The sequence below is a fragment of the Tyto alba genome, unplaced genomic scaffold (genome assembly GCF_018691265.1).
Source record: "Tyto alba isolate M040663 unplaced genomic scaffold, T.alba_DEE_v4.0 Super-Scaffold_6, whole genome shotgun sequence".
Classification (NCBI taxonomy): domain Eukaryota; kingdom Metazoa; phylum Chordata; class Aves; order Strigiformes; family Tytonidae; genus Tyto; species Tyto alba.
Window position 1 is genome coordinate 19,972,205 of NW_024881327.1, and position 17,448 is coordinate 19,989,652.

Below are 17,448 nucleotides of genomic sequence, written 5' to 3' on the forward strand. Positions count from 1 at the left end.
TAGCACTACAAATCCCCAAGGCATAAATGAGGACAAATCCCATTCATTGATTGTTATGTGCTTAGACATTTTTTGAAAATTAAGTGCCACTTAAAACAAGAAGTCTAAAAACTGATTGGTGGGATTTTTTTTAATTCTTTAGAGAAAAGTTTGGAAAGACGCTGGAGAAAGAGCTAAAGCTATATATAAAATAAATATATATAAGATAAAATTTAAAAAAAAAACATATTTAAACAAAACATACAGTCAGCTGGTGAAAACTGCTTTCTGAACTCCAGTTTTCATTTAATTGGGAACATAAACATATGAAAGTCAGGGATAGTAATTTGATTTCAAAAGAAAGCTGCTTGAGACAAGCATCAGTCAGACCTAACAGGAGCCATATGCTATATGTTTTATATAAGTGATGTGGTCTTCAGAAAAAATAAGGAAAAGCATATTTGATTTTTTTTAAGCAGATCTTTCCTAAAGAAGTTGTAGTAAACCTTCTGTTCAACAGGCTAAACAGTATTTATGTGCTTAATTGATGTTAATATATTATATTATATTAAACCATAGGCGCAAGATACTTTCTGTTGTCATGCATCAAAGAAGTTTGCTCACTTACCTATAACCACAGAGTGCTTGTAATTTCCCAGAGCCGCAGGGTAGTTAAGATAAAACTTGGCAAATTAGAACCTCCCTGAGTGAGGGGGGGGTTGCCTTTCTATCACTAGGTCTGCTGAAAGTTTTACACATGTGTGCAAGCCTTTTTAAACCAAGAGCCAGTAATTATCTCATCAGATAGTTATGGACAAGCTATGGAGGCAATTCTGGCACACCAGAGGTGAAACAAGAGTTCCCTTGTCATAATGAAGAAGGTTGAAAAGCACTCAGTGGAAAAGAATAAGGCTTAACTGGCACTAGTCCCTTACAAAACAGAAAGAAAGGCTCTCACATAAACCAATATTTGTTGGCCATTTCTACTGCATTTAAAGCCATTTAAATTATGATTTTATGGATGCTTATAATCATCTTCATAGATAATTAAATGATTGTTAAGCTCCCAAATATTTGCAAGCAGGGTGTATGTTACCCTGACATGCTAACTATAGCATGACTCGCTAGAGGTTGTGTTAACATTAAGGAACTGATACTGAATGTTTTATATTGATGAGTTATGTGAAGTATAGTTAGTATTTCAGTAGAAACTCTTGGCTTGTTCCTACTGACAAGAGCCCAGCTGGCAGTGGTCAAGTATGCAGGCTGAATGTTCTTTGCGCACTAACCTAGAAAAGCAATTCCATGCTGGAGGTCTGCTTTGAAAGGCAAGATTGTGTAAAGTGCAAGGTTACTAAAATCCAGGTAAATTTTATTATTTCTTGACCTGTACTTAGCCAGTTTTACATTAACAAGTCCGGCTGGGAGTGATCCCAGAGATGATTCTCTGCAGGCTCTGGGCAGTAAGGGGAGGGGGACAGGCTGCTCCTGGGGTGAGCAGCATCACTGGTTTGAGATCTTATCCAAGCCTCCTGCTGGGGGCAACTGGGAAGCTGCAGAGCAAACCTACATTAATTAGCAGCACTTTCTAGGCTTCATGTATAACCCTCCATGAGTTCCTTTACCACTTCAGGAGCTGATCATGGTCTAAAGGCCCATTCCTTACATCCTAAATATGATTCTGGTTAGCTGTGAGTGGATCATTCCAGGTAGTCAGCCTGTGTAGGTGGCAGTGTGAGTGTGTGGCTGGGGATACGCACAGGTATACTCTTGCCACGGTGCTTTGGGTCTTTGATGATCCAGATAAAACAGTTCAGGAAGTTACTGCTCTTTCACCTGGATGCCCCTAAAGCTACCCAGGGAGCCCATTTCATTGCCCAGTGAACCTGATAAGGTAAAACCTCAACTGAGGGCTATATGTGCCAATCTGTTTGATATTGCACTGAACTGAATTTAGTAGTGCTCACAAGGATACCCATGACACAGATAATCTCTGTGTGAAAGACAGTAATTTCTTAAATTGTTTAGCTAAATCTGCATAATTATCATAATTCTGGTGGGTTTTAGACATGAAACTAATCATTTAAGAAACTGATCCCCTACACAAAGTGCATGGTGACTGCTGATCAGAGTTGGTAAACTTATGTTTCTGGCTGATTACAAAGATTCCTCTATGAACAAGTTTAAGCTGACAGCAGGTGTAATTATTAGTAAACAGTAATATAATAACTGATGTTCTTCATCCATTCTCAAATGGTGAAGGAACAAATGGTGTTTGGTCCCAAGTCACATGAAAACATATCTCTCACATTCCCCTGCAAGCTGCCTACAATCTTTAGATTGCCCTTGTCTGTAAAGCACGTGGCAGGAATTTTTCAGGTGTATATGAATAAAAAAATGTCCAGAAAAGGTTATATTTTAAGGTCATCATTCTGTGGTCAGATGAGAACGAGGAGGATCCTGGGGTGCACTGTGTTGAAGCGGGAGGGATGCTGCTGCGTTGGGATTGCAGCATTGATCTGGTCAAGCCTGATTAAGCAAAAGGAATCAGGAGACAGCATAGCACAAATGTGTCTTTTAAATCATTGTTGTGGTTTGGGTAATGTGTATCACTTGTACAATAGATTGTACAGCTGGTGTATTGAAAAATACAGCTCATAAATCTCACTGAAGCAGTTATGCAATTTGCTACTCCCACTATTTTTTTTTCAAAGTGCTAAGTATAATGCAAGATTAAATGCATTTTGACAATCAGTTTTAGAAACTGCTGTTCCTGTTTAGTAGACATAATAGGAATATAGAATTAATAGGGCATATATTAGATCCTCTAAGTTGTGCAGGAAAGTTTGAATTTGAATTAATTTCCAGTAATTTGAATCCTGATTTGATCACAAGCTATTGCTCCGATCGGTGATTTTCCTGCGACTTCAAAGACATTTAGGTAAAGCTTAATCCCTGGCTATTGACTGACCTGTGGCCAGAAAAGGATTTGTAGTCAAGCACCTCTTGTTTTGTCTGTTACTCTTTATTATCCCTTTTCCACTGGCAAATGAAATCTAGCCTGCTTCTTCCCTCTATTCAAGATAATTGTGGAGCTGTTACCACTTCAAGAGGAGGTACAGAGCAGAGTCTATTTGTGTTTATTTGTATGTATTTATTTTTAAAGACAACGTGAGAAAAGTTACAACGAAGTTAATTTTCAGGCCATCCTGGAACCATTAAAACTTCTCTTCCAAAAAATACATAGTCCTTACAAAGACATTTGACATGTAGATCCAGGAGATACTATTCAGGGTGTCAGTCTCAAGGTGTTTGATGCTTTTGTGCCTCTAAAGAGTTTTTCACTAGTTATTCATTAACTTGGCAACATTTTTTTTCTGATCTTTGTTACTATTAAGAAAAAATACTCTATCAGGTGGAAATGGTGGGTGATCCATACTGCTAGCATTTGAAATGGGAGCGAAATCTCCCCTCTTACGTCCAGAAAAATACATGCAACTATTTTGTTTGTACAGTTAGCTAGTAAAATATTCAAGCAGAGGTTTTGCAACTGTAAGTGCTAATTCATTGGCATTTTTCTGAATCTGTCTGTTGCACCTTTTGAGAAACTATGTCTGCATAATGTGTATATCCCATTTTCCAAAGTTCACTATGTCTAAGTTCTGAAATAAGCTGTTGGATGGTTCTCCATTGTAAGACTTTTATCCCCAGCTCAGTACAAAGACTACAGAACTGAGCTGTGTGCATTGCCTCTGATTATATCTCTACATCCTTGTTCTGTGAGCAGATTTTTAAACAAAATGCTTCATTGCACATCTGTTGTCTTTTTACAGGTGATGTATCACCCATCAGCATGTCTCCCATCAGTCAGTCACAGTTTATTCCACTTGGGGAAATCCTTTGCCTGGCCATCTCAGCAATGAACTCTGCTCGAAAACAAGTCACACAAGAAGCACTAATGGAGCACCTAACAACCTGCTTCCCAGGTAACTGGACATTAATAAATCATTGGTCGGATGGGTGCATGTCTGTAAAAGGGCAGTTAAAGAATCCCCAATACCTACCCACAAGGTGGCTTATCTTTTTGGCTTCCCTAAAAGAGGGAGTTTCAGTGTTTGATAGTCTGTTTTTCTTCACTCTTCTGGAATATTGATTTAATCCTAAAATGCTACCCAAAAGTAAAAGGAGGCTGTAGGGTTATAATCTTACAACCTTTTATTTATTCTTAAACATACAGAGAATTGAGTTCTCTTTGACAGGGCTGTTCATGTGAGATGCAAGTTGCAGGGTTAATTCCTGACTTTATGTAAATATTAAAAATTACTTGAGGTACTAAACAGCAAACTGTATTGGCTTGTTTCTTTTTTCTGACTGGTATTGGAATAAACTTGTTTTGTGACTACTTTTTTTTCCACAGAATAACCTTATTTATCATCATAGTCAAAAGAGTTTAGGACTTCTTTAGTAGTTATGGAGAACAAAGCATGCATCATAGGCAGAGCAGACTTATTCCACCTTGTGACTTTCAAGCCAGTTGTAAGCTAACTCTTAAGAGCTCTGTTGACATCATTCAGCCACTTCATGTCATTGTCCAGTCTACATAGACAGAACCTCATGGAGGTCTCAGTGTAGAGCATTGTGTCTTAAAGAGCAGGTTTTCCACATACTGCATGTCTTCCTCCACCTAGGACAGGCTCTCAAAACTGATGTGGCCTGATGCAAGTAATGGAGTCCAATGGCAGTGATGTTCCTGCTTCAGGGAGAGGTTGTATTTAAATGGAAAGGAGGTTGTCAGCCTGATTTCCGAGGCTTCTCAGAGCATTCTTAGACAGAGCTCTGGGTTTTGCTTCTGTACTGCTTTTGCTTGAAAAATCTTTAATTTTTTTTTTTTCTAACTTGATAACTCTTTCGATTGCTAAAATATTTGGAGAACCATAGATATACTCGCAGTGTTCATAAATGCTGGTGTACTATTGAGAGGATATTCTTGTCAGCATTTGATAATATTTATTAAATGGTAAAATGAAAATGCCTTTGATTAAAAATACTGTAGCATCAGAAAAAGGAAATCTGTATTAAGAATGTACTCTTGAATATGCTCTTTCCTACTGGCAGTCTGTATCTGGAGTTGGTGAATCATGTACAGTGCATCTTGTAGAGGCATCTAAAAGTATGGTGTAAAAGCATTGGGCAGAGGTGTACTGATCAAGAGAGCACAATTTTTTCACTTGTGCTTTATATGATCCTGGCCAAGTTGTTTAACTATTTCATACATGAGTTTAGAATTCTCTAAACTAGTTGAGAAGCTTCTCTATTGTACCTGTTTTACAGCTGTAAAAAGCAGCTAATTAAAAATGCTTCGAAAGGAAAACTACCGATGCATCTGCCTCATCTAGGCAGCCTAACTGTAGCCATGTTTTGTTGTCTTGAATTTTTTTTGCTTACATTTCAGAGCAAGAGTTACTTAAAGCTTTGAAGATTGCATGGCTTTTGCTATAGCTGGTACTAAGTTCTGAGATTTTAAAATAATAGTTCTGGATTGAGAGCTGTTTTTGGAATAAACAATCCTATCTGACATTTAATAATTGCACTTTGGAAAAATTTACTGCAAGTATAGTTTGTAAATACAGGCTTTCTGTCCCAATTTGTGGTTTTGTTTATCAGTGTTATTTTTCAGTATGCTTGGCTGGTTGAGAAAATGGTGGTAAAAGCTGTAAGGGATAGAATGCAAAGAAGGCAAAGTTCACAATTATAAGTCCAGTTAAATTCCTTTTGATGATTTTTTTTCACAAGTCATGTTTTCTATATAGCTATGTACTAGAAGAGTTCCATAGATTGCGAGTATTTTTCCAATGATTCTATAAATATTTTTATAAACATTATTGCATGGTGGAAATGACAATTTATTGGTGGCATCCCTTGGGTTTTCTGGGAGCATGATTATCAGTTGACTTGGTGTGTTGTGCTATTCTTCCTAGACAGAACCATAAATCAAAAATAATTCAACAGGCTGGATTATTTTGTAGACTCTGTTCAGAAGAAGCCTGAGGCAAGTTAGTATAGTCTCTTGCTGCTTCTGGTTTTGTTCTTTTTTTTCCCCACTGGCCATGAACACGTGCATTTCTCAAGTCTGAGATTAAAAAAAAAGGAGAGCCTTGTTTTATCTACCTCACTTCCCAAAACATAGAGCAAATTATTTGGAAAAAATAAATAACCCACCCTTTGTTGTCCAGTCTTTTTCCCTTCTCTAGAGAAGTGCCTTTCTTTCCCAGCCATTACATGTTTAACATAACAAACACACGTGTTCTCTCAGTGTATGAGGATTTTTTTAAAAAAATTTGTCCTTTCCAATAAACAGAACCTCTTCTTGTGCTGAGTGATATTTTTCACTCGTCTGCCCAAATTCTCTCATAAATCAGCCGTGGCTTTTTGAGTCCTTGTATTCACTGTGGCTATTTCAAAATACCTGATGTCCTCCCATATTCTTATAGTTTATTTTTCCTAATTAGGTGCTGATGCTCTGAGAGATAAGAGCATTACCAATGTAGATGTATCTGTCATTGTCACATAACCTCTCTGTATCTCACCCGGTAGCAGCACTTGTCTGCATGTGTTGTTTGTGTTTTAATGAACAGATGCTTCACTGCGTTTCATGGCGTGTATAAATTTCCTAAGACCCCAGATGCTATTCTCAAACTGCCTAAGAATAATAAACCTCTTTCCTCAGTGCAGGGTCTTACACTGGCAGTCTAGTCCTCCAGTTTGCTGAGCCATTGTGCAGGCATAAATCTGGGCCATGGCTCTATCTGAAATAAGGTATGCTAATTATTTATAACATCACATAGCAACCACTCCACATCCTTAACTAGTATTTCATGAGCCAATCAGAGTATTTGTTTTATCCCTTGTTAAGCCTTAGCATCAGCTCAGGAGAAAATCATTTTAGCAGATTTAACACCATTTAAATACTACTTCAGATGTATTTTTCATGATTTTATTTTGTTGAAAAAGTTTGTAATGATAATGCACATCTTATTTGTGGCTTTTGTTATTTGTCAGGCTTTTAAAAAAAGCAGGAGGGATCCTGCTGCATGTGCTCCCATTATTCTAACTTAGAATGAAACAATGAGATGTTTGTACAGCCCTACTTTATAATTTATTGACCACGGTTTAAATCCCGTACATTAAATGTAAATCTTTGAAATCCAGTATAAGGAGCTAAGAATGTAACCTCTGTTTCTGTGTATGGCACCCAGACCTTCTTATCTTTATGAACCTGGCTGAAGAAAACATCAAGCTTTAGTCTAGGCTGCCTTTAGTAAGGATTTCTTTTTTTTTTTTTTTTTTTTTTTCTTTCCCAAATTTTGCCCATATACTTATTAAAATCATTTTAAGTTGTTCAGAATTTCAGTGTAGAAAATGTGCGTGTATTGGACTGTGTTGCTTGCTTTTGAAGTGAACAGTTTTCTGAAAGCTGGCAAATTCCTCTGACGTTCACCTTCATAACTGTTCACTCTTTAAATATGTGAAATGTATATGTAGCACTTGAAATAAGTGTCTTACGTTAACTGAGTTCACTCTAGGTCAGTGTTCTTTGTGAGCAGCAAACAAGACATAATCTTCTGTCTGGGAGCTCACTGGATGGCATAGTAGACTCTCTTGAGATGCAGAAAATGTACATGTCTGATGATTCAGTGTCCAGACAGTTTCTGCTTTTGAATTATTAAACCGCTACATAATTTTAAATAACACCGCTGCTGTCATGCAATATTTTATGTGCTAGAGTCTCTAAACTACTTGTTTTTTTCCTCTTGTTCCTATTTAACCATAAGGAGACATCTGAATGCAGTGGGCTGGTTATGTATAGACACGATGTGGGTAGGTTGCTGTACAGAGGAAAGTCTTGACAAAGCCAGAAAATCTGTATTGGAAATAGCAACAAAGGGAGCCTGAGTAGTGTCATTTCTTCTATCCACCATGCAGGAAAGCTTAATTCAAGTTTGGGTCTGTTTCTGCTTTTGTAAGTACCTGAAAGAGATCTGAACAAAACCCGTAGCTAGCATCAGCTGGCAATGCTGAGCTCCAGAGATCTGCGTCTGCCATCGTCACTGCTGGCTTAGTTAACCACAGGGGTGTGCTGTATGCTGGGAGTGATAAAAGTGATAGTCTTCAACTCCAGAGAGAAGGATGACATAATTAACATTACAGCACCATTGACTGCCCAGGCAGGCTAATTTTTTTTTTTTTCTTGGTGTTTATCTGCACGTCTTCTATTCACAGGACTTAGTCAATTTATGTAACTACTGTGCACCCAGTGCTTAGAGACTCATTTACCCAATACATTGTAGTCATTATGGTTTACTGAGAGAAAAAATACATACAATTATTTTTACTATGTATTTGCACTGCATTTTTGCCCAAGTTAGTGTAAAACATCAGAAGATCCATTTCAATCTTTCCCTTACTTTTCTGTAAATTCCCAGGAGAATGTTTTCCTCTCCTTTATTTTTGTTCCAATGTTTTTAAACAGCATGTTAAGAAAAGTCTTTAAGTAAAATAAGGATGAAGAACCAAGTTCTCCCAGACAAAGGTAGGTATGGGTTGAGGTATTTACATGTAAGCTCCTGGAAAATGTAATGGGTCGGTCAGGTTGCTTATGTAGAGGCAGGAAGAGAGATTGACTGCTGCACAGCAAGTGCATCTCCGTTGGATTGGGATTGGACCCTGCAGCACAGGATGGAGAAGCACATGAGCTTGAGTTCAGGGTCATCCACTTCTTGTGGTGATGCAAGGCACGGTGTAAAAAGGGTGGTGTTACCCAAGCAGACACAGCAGCTCCACTGCAGGAAAGAAGAGGTTAGATGATGACTGCTAGTTGTTACGAAAATTGAAATCACTCTTCGTGTTCCTGTGCTTTACTGAAAGCTCATGCGGAACGCAGCCTGCTTTCCAGTTGCCACTGCCTCACTATCCAGAGGAAGCTCAGCATGCTGTTTACTTCAGTCCAGAGAGATTCAGGACTCTGGGCTAGGGAGGGGTACACCTTTTTTTCTCCCAGCTCCGTGGATTTCAGCTTTTCCCATCTGTTGCTATTTCTGGCATGTTTGCTCATCCAGCAATTCTGGGGGTCTTTGTTACTCTCAACAGGATTATCACATAAATTGTGGACACCCACATGAAAAGGGGAAAAAATGCATATTTGTGATTCTCCATTTCATTTACATATTCTTCCCAATTTTCAATCTCATTTATTCTCTCAAATTACATCTTTTCTTTACCTCTTTTACTTCCTGTGTCTAGATTGGTCCCAATCTTTCAGCTCTGGACTGTGCATGAAATATATTTACTGCCCCCATGTAATTCTCCCTGGAACCTTCTCTGTTGTAACTGCTTTCACTCATTTGTCCATGTTATTCCTAACACTTCGCTGTTTCCATTGTAAGATTTTTAGTTGCAGATATTACTGGATGTGAACGGTATGGTCATATCTCACTGACTTTGTGTACTTCTTCCTGGAACCTTCTCTGTTGTAACTGCTTTCACTCATTTGTCCATGTTATTCCTAACACTCTGCTGTTTCCATTGTAAGATTTTTAGTTACAGATATTACTGGATGTGAGCAGTATGATCATGTCTCTAAATTCAAACAACATTCAAAGCCAGACATAAGAATACTTACTATGTTGCCTGCAACCCAGTAGCAAGGAAGAGGGTGAGTTAAGGAATTAGTACAACTTCTCTATTTCTTGTCGCTAATCTTTTGACGGGATGTTGGTCATAATGCCAGAGCCCTTGCTGTCATCCTCATGTTTGCTAGCACAAGGAGATCACTGAGATTGCAGGCTCCAGCCTTTGACATGTGGAGAAGAGCTGGTGACCAGACACTATGTGCTACTGAAGATACTGTGTTTGTGGCAGGTATACCTAGTTGGGATTTTTCTGTGAAGTATTTTTGTAAAAAGCATATACTTTGTTGAAATGTTATTGCATGCATGATGCCATGGAATTTCTGTTCTTGAAGATAGTCAGAGTTTGACTTGACAAGGCTCTGACCAACCTGATCTAAGTTGGCCTGGCTGTGAGGAGGGCTGTTGACCAGATGACTTCATGAGGTCCCTTCCGACTTAAGCTACTCTCCAATTCTGGTTTTTTTTTCTAAATTAGTTTTGTTGAAAACTAAGACCCAGAGTAAATAATATTAACTTTTTTAGTTTAAGATAGACCATCCAAACTTTTGAAAAAAAACTCCTCTAGTTCTAAAAATGTAAACCAGGTCAGTACTCAGCATTAAGTTAAAATGCATTTTAGTTCAATTAAATGTATTGCTTGAAGATAGCTTTTTCCACTGAAAATTTTGAATGATTTTTATTTCTTATTCAGCATAAACAGTTTTTTTTTAAACTAGCTTGTGAAGTAAACCACTTCTTTCCTTAGCTCTAGGTAGAACCTATTCCTATGCATAGCATGCTAACTTGGTATTATATCCAATAAAACATTGAAGACTTGGTCCTGCACCACTGAACCCGACAGGAGTGCTGGTAGTGGGAAGGACCAGGCTCACAATACCAAGTCTGCCATGTGGCTAATGTGGCATCGATGCAGGGTTGTCACATTTTTCCCTCAATCAGTATGTGATATATGCACTTAGGTAGTGTCCCTCACATCTCACATGAAAGGAAGGGAACTCTGAGAAGCAAGTTTTCAGGAGCTAAATCTGTAACTTCCAGCCTAGTGGAAAAGTCTGTTTGGGTAAGATGAACTGTATCATTGAAGGCATGTCTTTTTTGAGCAGCTAATGTAGTTGAAACATGTTTTAACGGGAGAGCAAGTCAGTTCAATCAAGTTTGTGATAAAGGGGGAGTTTAGGGAAATGCTTTTTTTTCTGTGTAGTACTCCTTTGTGGAAAACCGACTTAGGCATCCAAAGCAACAAATAACCACTGTTTCATATGTGACTGGGCATTATAATAAATAGTTCTGGTGAATTAGGATATAAGTATTTAGTTGGAAGAAGAATAAAAGTGAAATGTTTCCTCTGACACCCTTTGACTTCCAGTGATTCCATCTCGTAACTTAAGGTCACCTGTGCAATGGAGGTGACTAGAAGTTCTCTCACTTTTCTTTTTTTTTCTCTAACACTCCACTAATGGCCTCCTTTCTATTTAATTAATAATTGATATGTCTGAAGTGTAGGAGATAAGTGGAAAAACAGACAAGAGAATGCCTCACAGTTTTTTATTGGAGTTGTTTGTTCAGCATATTCTGGCTTGCACGTTGGAAAAAACGGCTTTTTGTTGGGGAGGGGGGAGCCAGAGAGTCCTGCATGGTTTTATGCACTCCCTGATACGTTTTTACTGTCATTTCTAGGAGTTCCAACACCCAGTCCAGAAATCCTTCGACATACCTTGAATATGCTTGTACGGGAGAGGAAAATATACCCAACTCCAGATGGTTATTTCATTGTAACCCCACAGACTTACTTTATAACACCATCTCTCATAAGAACTAACAGTAAATGGTACCATTTGGATGAGAGGATACCTGACAGGTCTCAATGTACCTCTCCCCAACAAGGAACTATAACTCCCTCCACCTCGGGATGCGTCAGGGACCGAACGCTACCCAAAAACCACTGCGACTCCTGCCATTGTTGCAGAGAAGACATGCACAGCATGCATGCATCTACCCTACAGAGGAAATCAGCAAAAGACTGTAAAGACTCATACTGTCCTCCTTCATTATGTCAGGTCCCACCTACTGAGAAAAGTAAAAGTACTGTCAATTTTTCTTATAAAGCAGAGACACTCACAAAGCCTAAGGATGTAGAAAAGCAGTCTAAGAAATTTGGACTCAAATTATTCCGATTAAGTTTTAAGAAGGACAAGACAAAACAGTTGGCAAATTTCTCTGCCCAGTTTCCTCCAGAGGAGTGGCCACTAAGGGACGAGGACACCCCTACCACTATACCTAGAGAGGTAGAAATGGAGATTATCAGGCGCATTAACCCAGACTTAACTGTGGAAAATGTCATGAGGCACACTGCACTAATGAAGAAACTTGAAGAAGAAAAAGCTCAACGAAGCAAAGCAGGATCTTCAGCTCACCACAGTGGACGAAGTAAAAAGAGCAGGAATCACAGGAAGTCTCACGGGAAATCGAGGTCACACAGCAAGACTCGGGTGTCCAAAGGAGACCCGTCAGATGGCTCTCATTTGGATATACCTGCTGAAAGGGAGTATGAGTTCTATGATCCCTTGACTCGATCCCCACGGGAAGGCTGTTTTATAATAGAACATAAGGGAGATAATTTTATAATGCACAGCAATCCTAACATGATTGAATCTCACTTTCCCATGACACCAGAGTGGGACGTGTCTGGTGAGCTGGCCAAAAGAAGAACTGAAATGCCTTTCCCTGAACCTTCCAGGGGAAGCTCCCACTCCAAGGTCCATCGGAGCCACAGCCATACACAGGATAGAAGATCAAGGAACGAGCGGTCCAGTAAGGCTAAAGAAAGGTCTAGATCCATGGATAACTCCAAGGGACCTCTGGGCTCAGCTACTTTAGGCACACCTGAAGATATAGGTGAAGGCTGTAGCCCAGATGACCAAACAACTAGCCAGACTTATATTGACGATAGTACGTTAAGGCCATCTCAGTCGCTCAGTCATCAAAGGGCTCTGATTTCATCTGCGAGCTACAAAGAGCCTTGCATCCCTGAAATTGCTAGCGGCAACGTAGAAACCCCCAGCTCTTGTAGCCTGTTGGAACAAAGCAAGCCTACAGAGAATTTGCCATCGTATAGTGAGCTCAATTCCTGCACAACAAAATCTGCAGTTGATGACTATTTTCAGTGCAACACATCCAGTGAGACTGTGCTTACTGTTCCATCACCACTGGGAAAGAATAAAGAGGATCATGATACACTGACAGGGACAGATGGGCTCAAAAAAATTACTCCCGCAGAAAGACAGTCTCAGCATACTGCTAGGGAGCCTGGGGTGCACAAAGAAGAGTCTCCAAAGGGCCCAAGCAGTGGTTCAGCGGTTGCTGGCCAAACTCCAGAGGTGATCGCAAACGGGCGGCTGGTTCAACACCATAGCGCTGAGTCAAGCAGCCTCGATAAAAGGAAAGAAATATTTAGCAAGGATACACTCTTTAAACCTCTGCACAACACTCTTTCTGTGAATAGTTATCATAAGTCTAGCACACCCCTGCTAAAGCCCCATCAAAAGACCCCCTCTGACACATTGCCAGTCAGATGTGAGAAACTTGAACAAGCGATAGTAACCTCAGTCACACAAGTCACTCCCGTTTCACAGAGACAGCAAGAGACAACTGGGAACCAGGAGGCCTCCTTTGACTACTACAACGTATCTGATGACGACGACTCAGAGGAAGGAACCAACAAAAATGCCGAGGAGGAAAAGAACAGGGATGATGTTGGTACGATGCAGTGGCTCCTAGAGAGAGAAAAGGAGAGGGATCTGCAGCGAAAGTTTGAGAAGAATCTTACTCTTCTCACCCCGAAGGAAACAGAAAATAGCAACAACCAGAGAGCCACCCACTCGGCCCGCCTGGACAGCATGGACAGCAGCAGCATTACTGTGGACAGCGGGTTCAACTCTCCACGGTAGGACTGTCACATTCATTGCAGCTTTACAGACTAGAAAGTTCCATTTATAGTGATATGTGTGTGTGATATTGGTGACAGAGCGTAGGGCCGTATTAAACAATTTCACACGTTTTCAGAAAGTGTTTTCTACAGCTCTGGAATCTGCTGTTCAGATGTGTGGGTTTCCCACCATACTGTAAGCAACCAATGACCATGTGCGGCATTGACTCTGTATTAGTTCATTTTCTGTTTGCTGAAAACCTCCCTGTATCCCTTTTTTTCTGTATTAAACTTGTGTTTGCATTTAGAATAGAAGGGATAAGCTCCTGCATACTCCCCCCTATTCCCTTTCCCTCTAAGATACCATCAACAAGACTAATTGGAAGACTAGACATGACTAGGTGTCATAACCTTTGGCTCAGACCAAAAAAAAAAAAAAAAAAAAACCACCAAAACATGATGATTTTTTGAGGTTTGGGCTTTTTTATTTGTTTTCTTCAAAAATTTTGGAAGTGTTATCTATCACCATTGCAGACTGGTGAGACTGGAACAGCCGTTCCAAGGCTGAAAGTGCTCAGAATATTTGAACTTCAGAGGTGACCCAGCACTGCATCAGCAGAGAGAGAGAGGTGCCCTGCCTGATACGCCTGGGGAAAGGGTCCAGGCGTTTGCGTGTGGTGATGCTGGTTAGTCGTTTCCATTCCAGGGATCTCAGACATCACAGGAGTCTCAGTGTGCTAGGTGTCCTACAGGCGTAGAGAGGAGAGAGTTGCTGGTGTGTTCCCTGCCCTGGAGATTTCACAAGCTCATTTCCAGGTTAAGAATCCTTCGCTCAGCCTTCTTACTTCTCTCTCTGACCTTTGACAGTCCTAGATCCCTGCTGCAATGGAGCTTGACTGGGTTTGTTTGCCCTGGATAGCAAGCCATCAAAGTTCAGAACTATGACTCTATGAACACAGAAATAATTTACAATAGCAGTTCTCTTATAGTGTCTTCCTTAAGCTTAAATTATTTATTGCCTGTGTTTAAAAATAAAACCTCCAAGTCTGGATTTGTATTAGGTGAAAGAAAATGTTTTTTTGGGGTTTTGTTGTTGGTTTGTTATTTTTTTCCCCCCTGTAAATAGTGTTCTTATTCCTCAGAATTACATATTTTTTTAAATCTATAGCAAAGGCTCTCAGAAAGGCATGTGAAGGATTTCCTGCTTCTGCACAGGACTAAATTTCATTTTCAGTTAAAGTCATGTGTCTCTGGAATAAATTCCTTTGGATTTTGTGGCTACTCCCACTTGATGTTAATGACAAGGCAGCAATTATTGGGCCTGCTGGAGCATGCAGTGGTTATCAAACTATAGCAGGCTTTTAACATATGTATAATTTTTCTGAGTAAAAAATTTGAAAAATAATTTGAGTAAATTGTACCACTTACACTGAGTCCAGCTTAAAAATGAAATTTAAGGTTTCGAATTTGTTCCTGTTATTGATTGTTCTGCAGATGCTTGGCATCTTTCTCACGTACAACTGTTGTATGAGGCTATTTGCACCGTTCTTTTTTAAATGTAATCTCTTCTTTTAGTTGAAGTGCTATACTTGCAGTCAGTTTTTTTTGTGGGGGAGTATACGGTGGTGGTTGCTTCTTGCTCAAACTATCTCACTCAACAGAGTGCATTTCACCTTCAGGATAGGATATCGACTGGATAAAAATCAGTTCTTAGACTACTATTTTGCTAGCTGAATACCAGGCTTGCATTTCTGGTTAATGGAAAGACAGACATTTCCTTCCCTAATTATTTACACGAGAGTTAAAATTTCTGTTGATGTTAAGATTAAACTTAGCTTGCAAGAAAACAGAATATGGTGAGCATACTGGATTTGGTGCTGCTGTACCATTTTGTTTAGATCAAAAGTGAAACAGATAAGCAGCTTTTAATAATGATTATGTTCCACACATCCCTTTTTTTTTTATTATTTTACTGTTTACATATTAACAAATGTCTTTTTTTTTTTTGGCAAGGCCACATAAAGTAAGCTTTAAAAAAAAAATAATCAACATTCCATAGGGTTTTCTTACGTATTTGTTTTGTAAAACCAGGACCAGCATATAATCTGGATATTTCAAAGGTTTTTTCACGTGTTTTGCATCAAGATGATTAAATTGGATGATTTTGCTGTGTTTTGGTCACTCCTCAGTATAAGTCTATAAAAATAAATTGAGCTGAGGGTGAATTCAGCCCTTTGGCTATAATTACCGTGTTGTTACTACTTTCCTACCTTGTAACAAAAGATGTACTCCCCAGCCCTTTTCCAACAAATACAGAAAAGGCATCCAGTATCCATCTGGTAAGATTCACCTAGATCTGACAGTGTCCATTAGCAGGTGCCTAGGGAAGAGTACAAGAACAGGACGTGCATGTAGTGATACTCCTCAGGTATACTGTTCTAGCCTCCACTGGTGGTGTAACTCTTGACTTTGTGAGGTGTGGTGGTATGTTTTCATTTAAACTGAAGTATGCGGTGTCGCTTGGGGAATCAAAATTGCCGATGCCACACTGTGAAAGAAAAAGTATGTTTTTAAAGTGTGACAGATTGAAAAAAGGAACATTTAAAAAAAAAAACAAAAAAAAAAAAAACACAACAACAACAACAAAACCATAGGATGTAGTTAGAGATTTGCAATGGTCATTTGACTTCAGAAGTATTTTGTGTGTGAAATCTGTGAATACATCACCATTGGGAAAGCAGCCTCACAGTATTTTGTTCATTGCTTTTATGCAAGTTGTATATAGTAAATATTAGCTGTCGTTTTTATTCCTTTATTTTTGTAGCATATATATCACTGCTGCTCTTTTGTCACTTAAAGAAAGAGCTAATTTTGGGATTATTCTGCATGCAAAATTCTCACTTCAGTCTTCATGTATACATGTTGTAATGGTCAGTTTGTAATATCAGAATGGAAAATGTTTGAAGATATGGAATTGGTGGTCCCATAAAGAATGATACAATACTGAATGATCTCTGAAAAACAAAGGTTACATCTATTTTCATTAAAAAGCAGAGGGAGAGGAATTAAAAAATGAGCAACAGAAGTGCACTATACATCATTGCAGCTCAGAGAGATGTCTTACTGTGTGCATTACCCATCATAGCTGTTTGGAACTGCTGACAATAAGGTGATAATTGGCAGATGATGATCAGTACCATTTAAGTCAATTTAAAAGATCTATGTGAGTTTTCCTAACAGCACCACTGATTTTCCAGATTCAGTCAGTTTAAGATGATTTAAATCTGCCCTACAACTGAACAAGGTGTTTCTTTCTTCCCCTACGCCATGCACTGACACATTTCCCCCTGCCACATCCAAAGCTGTTTATTCCTACTCTTCCCCTGATGCTAGCACTAATCTTTTTTTTTTTTTTTTCTTAGGGCTAGTATTTAACTGAGAGCGGTCCCTGATCTGGCTGGCTGCAAGGCTCAGCATCAGGGAAGCAGCAGGAACATGTGGCAGGGTCAGGTCCACACAAGGCAGGCAAGAGCTGCCCCTTTCAGTAGCAGGTAAATTTAGGTTGACTTTAAACTGACTGTGAAACTCTGTCATTAGTATCTTTGTTTCTAGTGCTTATTTAACAAACCCACTCAGTTCTCTAAATGTACTCTGTAAATATCTCCATAGCAAGTGGTGATGTCATTTTGCAAAGAAGTAGAGATATAGATGAAGGATACATAACCAGGGGCCACGTGGCTATTGGAAAACCAAACCTCTCTCTACACATGAACACTTTATTTAGAGATCAAAAACTAAGAGCGGAAAGAAAACAAAAAGAGTAGTAGTGGTAAAACTAGCCTTAGCGTAACTTGG

The 17,448-nt window shown here is 39.2% G+C and overlaps 1 protein-coding gene across 8 annotated transcripts in view; it reads left to right on the forward strand.

The window, feature by feature from the left end:
• The window catches only part of STOX2 (storkhead box 2), a 148,010-nt gene that overhangs the window by 124,010 nt on the left and 6,552 nt on the right, over nt 1-17,448 (forward strand). For 7 of the 8 annotated variants that reach the window (XM_042807788.1, XM_032999027.2, XM_032999026.2 and 4 more), the window contains 2 exons: nt 3,813-3,965; nt 11,346-13,611. In XM_042807788.1, the coding sequence (XP_042663722.1) occupies nt 3,833-3,965; nt 11,346-13,611 (2,399 nt within the window). In that variant the 5' untranslated portion in view covers nt 3,813-3,832. Of the gene's footprint in view, nt 1-3,812; nt 3,966-9,580; nt 9,692-11,345; nt 13,612-17,448 lie in introns of those variants that run through there. The other variant, XM_032999028.2, reaches the window with a different exon arrangement.